The following is a 13,507-nucleotide window of genomic DNA, read 5'->3' as shown; positions in this document are numbered from 1 at the left end:
GAGATTTCTAAACATGGGTTGGATGGTCACCTGTTGGGATGCTGGACTCAGTGACACAGGATCTTTTCTAACTCTATAGTTGTATATTTACTAAGAGAGGCATCTTTTTCGTGTTCAGGCTGCACTAACTCAGTTCCACGGGTCAGGTTTTTTGCACATTAATTGATGAAAAAAACAACAACAACAACAACCAATCTGTAATCCTTGGAGTCTGGAAAACATACTTATTCATACCTCTGAGAATTTCCTGAGTGACAACATAATACTTACCTGATATATTGCCAAACGTATGATCAAAATCAGGACCAGATGTAACAGGAAAGGTGGGGCCATTAATTCTTATCCAGTCATCATCATCATCCAAATCTTGAATCCAATAACAAAATCCATCTTCAAAAGTACAGTTAATTTTCTGGATGTCTTGAAATGAAATGCGAATAAAAATAATGTCAATCCATCAACAATAGAATTCAGTAATGAATTTGTTAATTATTATCCTTTCTGGATGCAAAGTGATTATAATGAGATGCTGCCTCCCATAAAAATATGCCATCTGGATGTTAATTTCAATAAGACTTGAAAAAGGCATGTTTCCTTGGGCGTGTCGTACACTCTGACTAGGTTTGTGCTGGATTTATGGTCTTTCTTTCTCACCTGTAGCTTTAAATGTAAAGTTTGTTGCCCTGAACTAACAAGCATATTTACTGTAATTACCAAGAAACCTGCAGTATTACATTCTGTAGCAGAGCAAGTTATCTTAGATATATTACCTAGATCAAAGGATGTATTCATGTAAAACACCAGCATTGAACATTCTAACTGAAAGTAGTTAAAAATTCAGATTTATGCATAAATGAATGCATGAATCTGAGTGACCAGTCAATTTATACTTGGCATTCTAGTACATGTCCATCTGCTCCCACCTTGAAAGCATAAGCACTTTTCTTCCCCTATGAGCAAAGTTTAAAAAATTGTATTGAACTGATTATCTGTACTGAAACTTTGAAAGTAAATAAGCTTTGATGGAGTGAAATAATTTAGATACATATAAAAAGCAGATGCCACTGAAATCATGAATACGTCACTCTACCAGAGAAGCCTATTCCCACAATATACACCAATACTATGGCCATTAAAATTACAAAGAGTACTTACTGCTTAGTTCGCTGGTATTAAATGATGTGTATGTTGCATTAAAGCCACTATAGTTTTCAGAATAATCTGTCTCAAATTCTACTGTGGCTTGGTTAGAAAAAATATGAATTGTGTCTGGATTAGAACCCCAGAGGATAGCTATGGAAAAGACATAAAAGTTATCGGAAGAGAATAATACTGCATAATTCAAATGTTAGAGATTAATAAACTTTATGGAAAAACTAAGAGAAATTTCCCATGTTGATTCTAGTGCTGTCACCTAGCTATATATGATTGATATACAACACTATAACTAGCTAATAACATAGGTTGCTCAAAAGCAATGTAAGCTGTGATACTATTTAAGCAGCTAGGTGTGAGCTGGACATACTAATTTGCCACTTTTACGGGTAGGAAAAGTGAGGGACCTAAACTGTCTTATAAGGCAGTCGAAGATGCTACTCCTTTTGGATTCCTCCAACCATATCTCTCATCTGGAGTACCACACAGCCTGAATTAGCTTGCTTCCCTCAGGCATAATAGAAATCATGCAGTTGACAGTTTTGAACCATGACTCAGTTGCCAGTCCTAGTGCTTTCTCTTTGTGGAAAGGAGTAGTATAGCATTTTGTCCTTTAACTCAGCCACCAAAATATCATGGGCAAGCCCTGTTGCCATAGAAACCATTTCTACCCTCACAAGACTTCAACATGACATCCTATATAACATGGAATTATCCTTCAGAATCTCAACAACTGGACTGATGTGTAAAAACTTCACAATGTAGCTTTAACATATTGTGACACATATGATTCATTTATTTATGTCATGTATGCTTATTTGTTAGCTGCATGTATGGCTCACCTATCCTCTAGTGTGTTTAAGGTAGTAGACATGGCTGTCCTCCCCACATTGTATCCTCAAAAGTATTTTATGAGGTAGGTAATGCTGAGAGAATATAACTGATCTGAGACCACCAAGTAAACTTCAATGCCAACTGGGAAACTGAACCCCGGTTTCTTGCATTAAAACCCCACACTCCAATTACTACATCACATTGCCTTTCATTACATGACATAGGTTTCTTACCTCTTAGAATCTTTGCAGGGCCTAAACCTTCATAAATGCTTAAGGTGTCTACATAATTTTGTGTGTCAAAAGCACTGAAATTTAGTTTGATGGACAGCTCCTGATTTACACTAAAAGGGAACAAAATGGTGTGTTAATAGATGTTCAATTGTGATGTATTTGATCTACAAAAGCATGAGGAGAGATCTTCATGCATCTTGTGCTGGATTCAAATATCCTCATGAAGGAGGTGGGTAGAAGTTGATTTTCCTACTCATTTCTTTTTCCTTTCTACACTAGAAGTCCCATTTTAATAGTGCCCAAGTGTCTGGAGTCAATGATCAGGTGTGGCTGTTGTCTGAATGGCTAGTGGGGAAAGGGGAATTAATAGAAAACTGAATGAGATGCCTTCTTTGAGTGGGTCATCAATCTGTGGCAATTAAATTGCAACCTATAACCTACTTAACTATAGAGCTTAACATAGAACCATAAAGACAAGAGGAGGCCTCCAGAAATGGCTGCTTAGTTGGTGAACCACGTATCAGGCTTTCACTTCTATTCACACACTGCTCTAATGATTCAGAAGCATCAGTGGTTTACTAACTTGGACCACTGGTGCAATTAAGTAACTGTAGACTCTGGTATTAATAGCTTAACCCCTCCTCCCATTTTTAAGTGGTGAGGTTTATTACTTCTTTCACTTCAAAACTGTTAAGCCAGCCCTACAGTTTGTAATAATATTATTTTAGAACTGCAGAGCTGGAAGGGACCCTTTGGATCATCGAGTCCAGCCACTGTTAAGGAGTCCCAGTGGGGAATTCGAACTCCCAACCTCTGGCTCTGGTGGCCTAAAATATTGTGCTATCCAATAATTTGGTGGCACTTTGCTCATTCTGCTCAGCGGGGCCCTGAATTCATTTCCCCAAACCCTGTTCTAGCATCATCATATTGATCATATTACATTTTCTCCACTCAGAACTCAAACCATGAATTTAAGGTACATGTTACTTCATCACATCTTCACATATTACAAAATTAGCAAGATCACTGTGCTTGTCAGAATATCCATTAATAGTGGAACATAAAGTGACCCTCAACTAAGAACAGGATGAGCTTTGTCATGTTTTCCTTTTTAGTGTAGATTACTTTATTCTAGGGATATAGATTCAGAAAATGCAGAGAAATAATGGATTGAGCATGGTCTCAGGTGTAAAATTTATGTAACAGTGGCATGTCTGACCCTCTGAAATGATACTTACATGACTCTTAATATAACAGTAATTATTTAACAACTAGAAGCAGGATATCACAGAGTCCTTTCTCTTGGCATGGTATAAACAAAAACATCTAGAATACTCACTGTGTGAATATGAATTTCAAAACAGCAAACTGTTTTGAATGTACTAACATGCACTACTTCCTGGTTGGATTTCTATAAACGGATTAAAATACATGTTTGACCAAAACTATTTCAACATGCTTGTCAAAGTCAATTCGGAAAATGAACGAAAGCACATTTTTATGTGACCTCCAATCCTTTCTGTTTATGTTTTTGTTAGCACTTTTGTTAGATGGAAGAAGCATGGAAAATTATATCTGGCAATAAAAAAAAAGAATGGCAGAAAAGTGCTGAGAAAATTAACCCACCAAAATTAACATAATATGATGGGGCAATTTGGTTACAATCATCGTATATTTTTTGGACAGTAATTAACAAGAATAATAATATTATATCTTGATTTAGGAAATAAGCACAGAATTGAATGAGGAAATGGAAAATCCTCATAAAAACAGAGCTTGTCTAAATCGGAAAGGTAAACAATGGAAAAAAAAAGCCTGACAGAGAAACGTAGGCATACAGTGAATTAATTTCTGAAATGCTGCATCTCTTTCTGATGAATTCCTCCATGAACAGGAGATGACAACAGCATGTACCAGGTGCTGAGCATGTTTATGTCATTGTACAAGGGCAGGAAGTGTGAGTAATTTGTTGAACATTTCCAGAAATACTCGCTTCCCTATGGGCTCCCACTTAGAATTGTTCTGAGTCTAGAATTAGTGGAATTAGAGCTGTATCACCACCCTAAAATGCCAGAACTTGGTTTTACAAGTGCATGCAAATTATCATCTTGATCAGTTGGAAAGATTTCCAAGGACAACCACAATATTTATGTCCACAAGCTTGCTATGTGAATCAACCAATCTTTTCCTCTCCCAGTGTAGAAATTTATGGCACACAAGAAATAGTTCAATAGCTCAGTTTGTGGGAGGAACAGGTGAATGCTTTCCTGCATGGAGATGACAGTCAAGGATGAGATTAAATGCAATATGATAGCTCTGTTATTGTGCCCCAACCTTAGAAGCAACTGTCCAATTCAGAAAGCATGAAAAATTATTTAATGTACATATCATGTTGAACGTTACCTGGAATGTATAAACAAAATTGTTAAGATTTTGATATTGAAGAAAATCTGCTTACATTTGATAAGCAAAGGTTGCTTTTTAGCCACAAATACATTCTGGTCACTATAGAATGTTATGAAGTGACTTACGATATGATCCACCGGCAAACAGTATTTGATATATAGGGCTCTGGATAATTAATAGAGTGAAAAGATCCAGAAGAACTGGTCAGGATAAATTGTCCGTCACAAGATGTAGCTGTAATTAAACAATCATTATCTTTTCATTGCATTCACATTGAGAGCAAGACCATTCCAAAATGCTATATTTTCAAAGTACTTTGCAGGAGGAACACACCATGGAGTAAAAACAAATACTCTTGTTAGTTTAGAGACGAACTTGATTACATTTCCAGACAGAATATAAATTCTGTATTCCTTTTGGTTTTCATGTCTGGATGTCAGATCTTCTGCTCTGTAGCATTCTAATAAATGTTTTGAAGTGTACACGTAAAAAAATATTTAGCTAGACTACCACACTGATGAACTGATTAATTCCTAGGCCGTCTTCTGCACTTCCTTCTGGCAAGTGGTTTACCCCTCTTCTGCCATTATGGCTAGAAATTATACATGAGAAGTGTCCCAATCATGGAACCATATACTAGCCTCTCAGAAACTACAGTTGAGTTCAAAAGACTTTATTCCAAGTATGTGGGTGTAGAAATGCAGCTTCAACATTCTCTATAGGTAGAAGAAAAAAAAGAGAGAAACCTCCTGCAATACACATAGTCTTCTGAATGTGGAGCAGTACATGTTTTTCGAAGAGGCCAAGCAAGTTTTGTCTGTTTTTTTTTTAAACCTACAATGATTTCTTAGAATGATCCAAGGATGTTCCAGATTAGGTTGGTATGAAATATATAGCAATCTTATTTGGGCTATGCAATAAGCAGGCACACTTAAGCAAGCCATATTACTCGCAGGGGACACTGAGGGGACAACTTCCACAACAGCAACACATAGTTTACCTTAGCATACTTCCTAGGGGGGTTGAAAAGGAAGGATGGAAGGAAGCTGATAGGAGCCTTGCCAACAAACTGAAGCTGCACCACATTCCCAAAGTTGTTGGTGTTGTATAGCACTTCTCATTCTAAATCATATATTTTATTTCCCATATTTTCAGGTCCCCTGCCTCAAACTTAAGAACATTTATATTCAGGCCATCTCTAGATCAGCTTGCCGTGGGTCAATACCAGTATGAATATTTGGACACAAATCAGATTGGTCAATATTCACATTGGAGATCATGTTGCATATATACTGACTGATAATGCATATTTATGAATTTCAAATGACTATTTATATATCAAATTAAAGTCTTTGACTGTGTCTGTTGTTAATTCTAAAAGAAATGGATGTGTCATGACATTTAATTGTTCCAATTTGTAATCCTGTACTTTGGACTAGAGGTTAGTGTAAGGATAGAATATTGATAAACAGAATGGTTTCCAATTGGCAAAAGTGTCAAACAAGGATATACATTTCTCCCTATCTGACCAGTCTATATTCAGAATATATCTGTTTACTGGAGTGGATTCAAAGGAGGATGGAGGAGTGAAAATTGGTAGAGGAAACATGCATAATTTTAGATATGCAGATGATCTATGATGCCTTTAAACAATTACTGGTGTGAGTTAAAGAAAAAACTGCTAAAGGAGAATCACAGTTGAAGAGGAAGAAGACAGAGAATGTGACTGCAGAAGAAATACACAGCTTGAATGTGGACGACAAGGATATTGAAATGGTTAAATTTGCTATGTCTTGGTTCCATTATCATTTTTTCCCATTACCATTATCTGTCATAAATCAGAAGTGGTAGGAAATAACAGGCATTGAACAAATAGAACAAATTTGATTGAATTTATACTTTGGTGACTACACTTGAGCTAATTTCTTCATTAAAAATCAATGCTTGTAGCGGGTTGGATACAGACTTAATCATGCTTAGAAGAAACACTGAAATTAAAGGCAGTACATAGGCGCTTGCATTCCTGGCATTCTAAATTTCTTTATTATTTTAACATATACAGACAGAGGCAGTGTGTTGCACTGACAAGCACTGTGCATGCAAGTTATACTGACAGAGCCCTATGCAACTTTTGTCTCCTTGAATGGGCAAATTATGCACTACTAACTTAAATGCCAGTAGGTCCACACTAACCATATCCAACTTTTCTCTTTGTTTAGTTTGGTGGTTGGATTTTGCTCTGTTTTGTCTTGCATTTACACTTGGATTGTAAATAATGCTGTTTGTACAGTGAAATTGACAAATAGCTATGAAACCCAAGAAGGGAAGTACACTTAGATGTAAAGTAGAGAAACTAAGTCAGCTCTTCATGCACAGAATTCTGTCAAAATTTTGCTATTCCCAGACCAGTAAAATCCAAAGTAATGTTAATAAATGAAATAATGTCCCCAAAGCCTGCCATACATGGAGGTAACAGTGCTCTTACACTTCTCAATAGTTTCTTAGCTTAATAAAAACAATATAAATTTTCTGCATGGGTCTTGGTCTATTTCAGCCCAGCAAACCTACTACAAGCAGTATTTCTGCACAGAATGCAATTTCCACTTTCTAAAGCTGACTTACGACATTGTAGAGTCACTCCATTTCATGGTGATTTCATGTACATCATTAAACTAGGAAGTGAAATTTTGCTGTGTCACCTGTTGTCTCCATTTCAGCTGAGATGATAATTGATTTCACTGAACTCTTGACAGCACCATGAAGAGACTGTTAGAATTACACTCTTCCTGTGTGACGACTTTATACCTCTAGCACATGCTGAACTCAGTAGTGCCAATGGGAATTATAATGAAAACTGCATGGTGTTGGGCAAAGTTCTTTGAAAGGAAAAAGGATGTCTTGTGCTCATGTACAGTATAGCAAGAAATAATGCAAATCCTGTCATGAAATGTTACAGAGATATCTGACTATTTCAGCTATGATGAGAGATGGATTATTACTTTGGGGATGGGTCCTAAATGAAAAATCATATAGCCAGGAAAGGTTCAGCCAATATTCTGACAGTGAAGGTGACCTTAGCTTTGGATGATACTGTTAAAAGTACTAAGAGGTCTGCCAGACTAAGAGGTCCACCATACTTCTTTATTTCCAACAACAAGTGTTATTGGTTGAAGTGTTAGGTTGTTATTTCCCTGACACTTACACTCTCAAAGTTGGCACAGAACACAACTTAGTGAAACAATGACACAAAAAGAAATCACCTTAGCTTTATGGATCGCTATGCTTGACCTGAACAAATAAAAGAATGACATAAAAAGATTTTTACACTGGGCAATGTCCATAGTCCAGTACCAATGGCTGGGTGTATTATTGGGTTTGTTTAACTAGAAATGCCATTAAGTTTTCATGGAAAGTTGTGCAGACCATGGGAATAGCCCCCTTTAAAGAGCCCGATCGAAGTGAAAACATCTTTTATTAGAATACTGAAAATATATTTCTTGTTCCTTGTGGTCGACAACAAATTACAGTAGATTTCTGATTTTTTTTTTTTTTTACTCTGGCTAAATCAGACAACCTCCAGATCAGTGGCAGGCAGATTGGACACTTCTCTGAGCCTATGTAATTGGAATATATATGTCGTGGTTGGTGTACATTGTGTGTGTGTGTCCACCTATCTCTCCAACAATAACACTGAACAACAAAACCAGTGCTTAGGTTACAAATCATCACTACGCATATGGGTGTGGATAGTGTAAAAATATATCTTTGATTATCTACATACATTACTTTGTGCAGTTCTAATTGTCTTAGAATATTTATCATTGTTCCGATATTAACAAGTTTGAAGAAAAGCACAAACTTCCATAAAATATATTTGATCACCACATAATAAAACATTATTGTATTACTTGCAGTTGATTAAAAATATGTTGGAAGATTAAAAGCAATACAAAGGGCTAATTGCAGAAGCTCAAATTCTTACCACATGTTTTCTCATATTCATCGGAACCATCTGGACAGTTTGGTATTCCATCACAAAATAGTTCTTTGCTTATGCAGCTTAAACCATCAGCACAAAGTCGATGAGGAGGTAAACATTTAACTAAAATTCATTTTAAAAAGGAAATGGAATTAATTAAGCAGGTCTTGTTTGCTTTTGGTTTCTTAAACCTCAGACAAGAAAGCAGACACAAATCATATATCCAATATAACTAGGTAAAGACCTTGTAAGTTAAGGATGTAATTCATATTCTAAAACTTTAGCATAAGAAACTCATCATGTACTGTTGGACTAGAAGTTATTCTTGTTGTCTCCATTAAAACAAGCAAGCAAGCAAACAAACAAATTAACTATTTTTCCCATCTTGGGATTTCTAGTAGAGATGGGAATATTTATATTCATGTTTGGCATCCTTCAGTCTTGACAGACTATGGTAACGTGCTCTGTATGGAGGACTTGGAACACCATCTAGTGTGGCTGAGAAGGCCAATTTGAGAGTGACAATCCCTTCCATAATGAGGACAAATACAATCTGTCCCCTGTCCATTTCCCTGATTTTGCTGCTTCTGGGACTGCCTCTTGGCCTCGGCCTGCTGCAAAAGGGTCTCTTCAAATTGGGAGAGGCCAAGATGTACTGTACCTCCTGCCTCCAGGCTGAACACTCCAATGTCAGGGGTTCCCATCTGTTGAGGTCCATTCCTAAGGCCTTCAGATCCCGCTTGCAGATATCCTTGCATCGCAGCTGTGGTCTCCCTCTGGGGCAATTTCCCTGCACTAATTCTCCATGTAGGAGATCTTTTGGAATCTGACCATCAGCCATTCTCACAACATGCCCAAGCCAACGTAGACGTCGCTGTTTCAGTAATGTAGACATGCTAAAAATTCCAGCTCATTCTAGGACTACTCTATTGGGAACTTTGTCCTGCCAGGTGATACCAAAAATGTGTCTGAGACAATGCATATGGAACGTGTTCAGCTTCCTCTCCTGCCTTGCACAGAGTCCAGGAGTCACTGCAGTACAGAAGTGTGCTCAGGACACAGGCTCTATAGACCTGGATCTTGGTATATGTCATCAGCTTCTTATTCAGCCATACTTTCTTTGTGAGTCTTGAGAACATGGTAGCTGATTTGCCAATGTGTTCATATTCATAGACAAATATGAATATCCCCATCCCAGATGGACCTAATGAGGGTCTGGCCCCTGGGACTAAACTGTCCACTCATGTGTCCCAGCACCACAAAGGTCCCACTCTTCCCACCAATGGTGCCTGGAGCTCTGCTGCCTTCTTGCTCGGCTGGCCACCCCAGGCATGGGAAGGAAGGATGAGTCTCCCCACATGGCTGCTGAGTTGCCAGCTGAGCAGGAAGACAGCATAGCTCTGGGAGCCATTGGCAGGAGGAGTGGACCTTCAAGATGGATGGTCCAGTCCTGGGAACCAGACCCTCATTATTTCCAGCTGGGATGGGGATATTTGTATTTGTTTACAAACACATATATCCCCATCTCTAATTTCTAGGGTGATCCAGTGCCTGGAAAACACATGGAGGGTGTATCAAGCCCATGTTATAAGTTGCTCATTTTAGTCTATGGTATAGTACAGTGGTTGTCCAGGATTTCAGACAGGAATCTTTTGCAACCTTACATTGAAATGCCAGAGATCGAACCTGGGGCCATCTCAGCAGAAAGCATTTTTTCCTTTCAGTGACTTATGGATTCTCACTTTAACAGCATTATGGGTAGGATTGCCAGGTTTCCAGGCACTGCCTGAAATCTCAGGGATTGTTTGTGTTTGTCCTGTTTTCCAGGCAGAGAGATACATCTCAGAGTAAGAAAAAAATATTGTGGAGTGTCTTTAAGGTCTGGCACCCATCCAGTGATGTATGTGGATTCAATTTGAGAGGTGCTATGAATCCACAGTGGAATGCAGCCTGTACTTTAATAAAGTTGTCCTAAGTACTGAACCTATTGCCTAGTGCCAGGGATGGTTCATGTCAAGTGTAGACTAAAACCCAGAGTAGATTTGCAGCACTCCCCAAACTGGAACTGCTAGCTACCACTGCTTCCATCTCTTCTTATTCCCAAAGATCACTGGCTCACCCCACAGGTGTTTGTGTGTTTGTGCTTGCTTTGCTCTACCACTTGCCTTCTCTGTGGCATCACAAGGATCCACTCTTTGGAACCCCTAAGTTCCTCTTCAGGACACTGTGAAGACCAGGTCTATGGTCTCAGTGTTTGGCCCTGAAATCTTAAGGAAGAGGAGTTCCTACCCTGGTAATAACATCCCAATGCTATTCAGTAAGCCATAAGTTGCAGTGGCAGATACTTTGGTGAGACCCTTCAGTTCATGGTGTATTAAATAAATAAATAAAAAAAAACAGTAGCAGTCTTCCAGTAGTTTCACCAATAGCACTGCTTATAAAACGCAAATTCAATCCCATTTTCCCCACTCAGCATCAGAGAACTAATCTACAATGCCATCTGCTGGAGAAAGTAAATGAGTCCATCTTAAAAACATTTTTCTTTTCCACTTTTTCTCCCAAGACTGAATAATAAACATAGTCCTCATCAAATTTGTTGAGGCTGTCAGTGTGAAAAACCTATATTTATTTTGATTAACATCCACCAATGATACGAACTTGGGTAACTAAAATCGCTGTATTGCTCTGGAAAAGTTCAGCACTTGAATGTGAACACAGTCTTCTTTGTCTCATTGAATGGTGGGTATTAAAAGGAAGTGGCAAAGCAGACAGTACAATTATCAACACACATGGAACCTTTGATATACGGTAGGCACCTTATCATGCCATGTTCTGTTTACTAACCTGATGATGTGAAAGCACTGGTTGTTCTGAGGGTGCCCAAACCTGAAAACAAACCAAATCAAAATGCTGAATATTGTTTTTAAAATTTTCTTTCCACTTGTTTGTGAAGACTATGAAATAAAGATGGCAAAACAGATGAGCTTTAACTGTTGGGCATCATCAATGATTCGGCTTGGATTTTCTTGATAATCAGCTGATAAAGTTTACTAACCAGGTGTGGTCAAAGGACTGCTTGTATTAGGTATCCCCATATCTGCAAAGCAAGCAAATAAACAGAAAATCATTTCTAAAGCAAATTTTCTTCCCATTCCATTTCAGAAATTTTCTATGGAAAAATATGCAGATATACAGTTTTGGCAGTTGATTGAACATTTGGTCTGTTGTAAAGCAATGCTACAAAAGACACCTGTAGCTCAATCCTATATAGATTTACTCAGAAGTAAGTCTCATTGAATTGAGTCAGGCCTACTCCCACAGAAATATGAATAAGAAAAACATCTGAACCAGGGACCAAACCCTACTGAACACAATGAAAATTCTTTTGAGTAAACCTCTGTCAGATTGTATTCCATTTTATGCTTTTATGAGGTTTCCTTATATGGAGATTCACAACAGCTATGAGGCTTTAACTGTCTGAATCTTGTCTTTTGAGAATGTACTTTATGTACATTAGAAGTTCTTTTCTGTATTTTGTGATGAAACATATTTATAATGTTATGACTTTATAACGTTACTGCCATGCCATATTTCTAGTCTGCTGCAAATTATATGGCATTGATAAACTAATCCACATGGAGAGCTACTGACTCCCCAGTTCTGAAAGTATTTGATAACAGATGCAGATTTGAAGAGTCTATGGTTTTTATACTAAGTACTGAACCTTGGTGTTTTGCATCAATTTTGATTTGTTATCAAATGCAGTCTGTCAAAAGGTGACAGCAGAATATTGAACACAGAATGTTTAAGAATATTAAATATGAAATAGTTATGTGGATATAGTTTTGGGGATGATTTGGCAACCAAATATACTACTGATATTTATCCATGCTGAAAACTTCCATCCATACATGCAGTGCCTTGAATTTCTCCATTGACTCATCGTCCTCCACATCCGACATGTATTAACTGCTTTTAAAAAAGTGTTGGTATAGTTTGCAGACCAATACATTTGATGCAAATTGCTGTGATTTTGATAAATACAGAAAAGGATGTGGGCATGAGTAGAAGGATATCAGTAGAGATGCTGTTATTGGATTAGAAAGCCATGGAATATTATTAAAAACTTAAATCCAGGCGTTCACCCATTAAGGAGACTTAAACAGATCTAACAGGACTTGTATACATCAACTTATGTAAATCTTATTAATTCAATGGTTTATCCTAGATCAGTTTAATAGTTGAATTGAACCAGCATTCTGTAGTGGTCAGAGTGATGGACTGGAAATAGGAGACCTGGGTTCAAATTTCTATTTGGCCATGGAACCCGCTGGGGTTGGCAATGGATAAAACCACTCCTTATCTTGAAAGGTTACCATAAGTCAAATATGACTGAGAGCACACAACCACAAACAGCACACATTAGTTTTTAATATAATGAGTACTAGGGGTGGGACAAACACATGCCATACAAAACCACACAAAAGAGGCTCTTTCTCCACTTTTTGTGTTGTTTCAGTGATTATTGAAAGAGGCTCTCTAAAGCATGAATAAATCATATTAACAAAAAAGAAGTACACTGAAGGGGTTTCTGTCTGTGTGTGTGTTTCCCCTTTTCTGCTGCTTTTCTTTCATCCTAAATTGCCTGATAAATTTTTAATCCAGTAGTGTTGACATTCCGACCTTTCTTTCATCTTTTATATGTCAAATCATCTGATAAAGCTCTCATCCAATAGCATCACAAGGACTACTGCAGAGACATGATGGTGTCAGCAGCCAATCAGGAGTTTCACAGGAAGCAAGAATCTGCTGCTGGTTGGGCCTGACTTGTCTACTTACTCAGAAGATAAAAGAAGACAAAGCATCAAGTAAGTGTGTGGGGGTGGGGAAGAAACCTCCC

At 37.7% G+C, this 13,507-nt stretch overlaps 1 protein-coding gene across 1 annotated transcript in view; it reads right to left on the bottom strand.

Annotated features, from left to right (window-relative positions):
* TMPRSS15 (transmembrane serine protease 15) overlaps positions 1-13,507 on the bottom strand; it is a 70,554-nt gene that overhangs the window by 46,873 nt on the left and 10,174 nt on the right. The window contains exons 5-11 of the mRNA XM_078390275.1: positions 11,663-11,704; positions 11,452-11,493; positions 8,611-8,730; positions 4,754-4,862; positions 2,223-2,332; positions 1,156-1,293; positions 271-420 (exon numbers count right to left, since the gene is read on the bottom strand). Of these exons, the coding sequence (XP_078246401.1) occupies positions 271-420; positions 1,156-1,293; positions 2,223-2,332; positions 4,754-4,862; positions 8,611-8,730; positions 11,452-11,493; positions 11,663-11,704 (711 nt within the window). The remainder of the gene's footprint in view (positions 1-270; positions 421-1,155; positions 1,294-2,222; positions 2,333-4,753; positions 4,863-8,610; positions 8,731-11,451; positions 11,494-11,662; positions 11,705-13,507) is intronic.

The sequence above is a fragment of the Pogona vitticeps genome, chromosome 3 (genome assembly GCF_051106095.1).
Source record: "Pogona vitticeps strain Pit_001003342236 chromosome 3, PviZW2.1, whole genome shotgun sequence".
NCBI classification, from domain to species: Eukaryota; Metazoa; Chordata; class Lepidosauria; order Squamata; family Agamidae; genus Pogona; species Pogona vitticeps.
The sequence above is the reverse complement of the archived record's forward strand: the minus strand, read 5'-3'. Positions and strand labels throughout refer to the sequence as shown.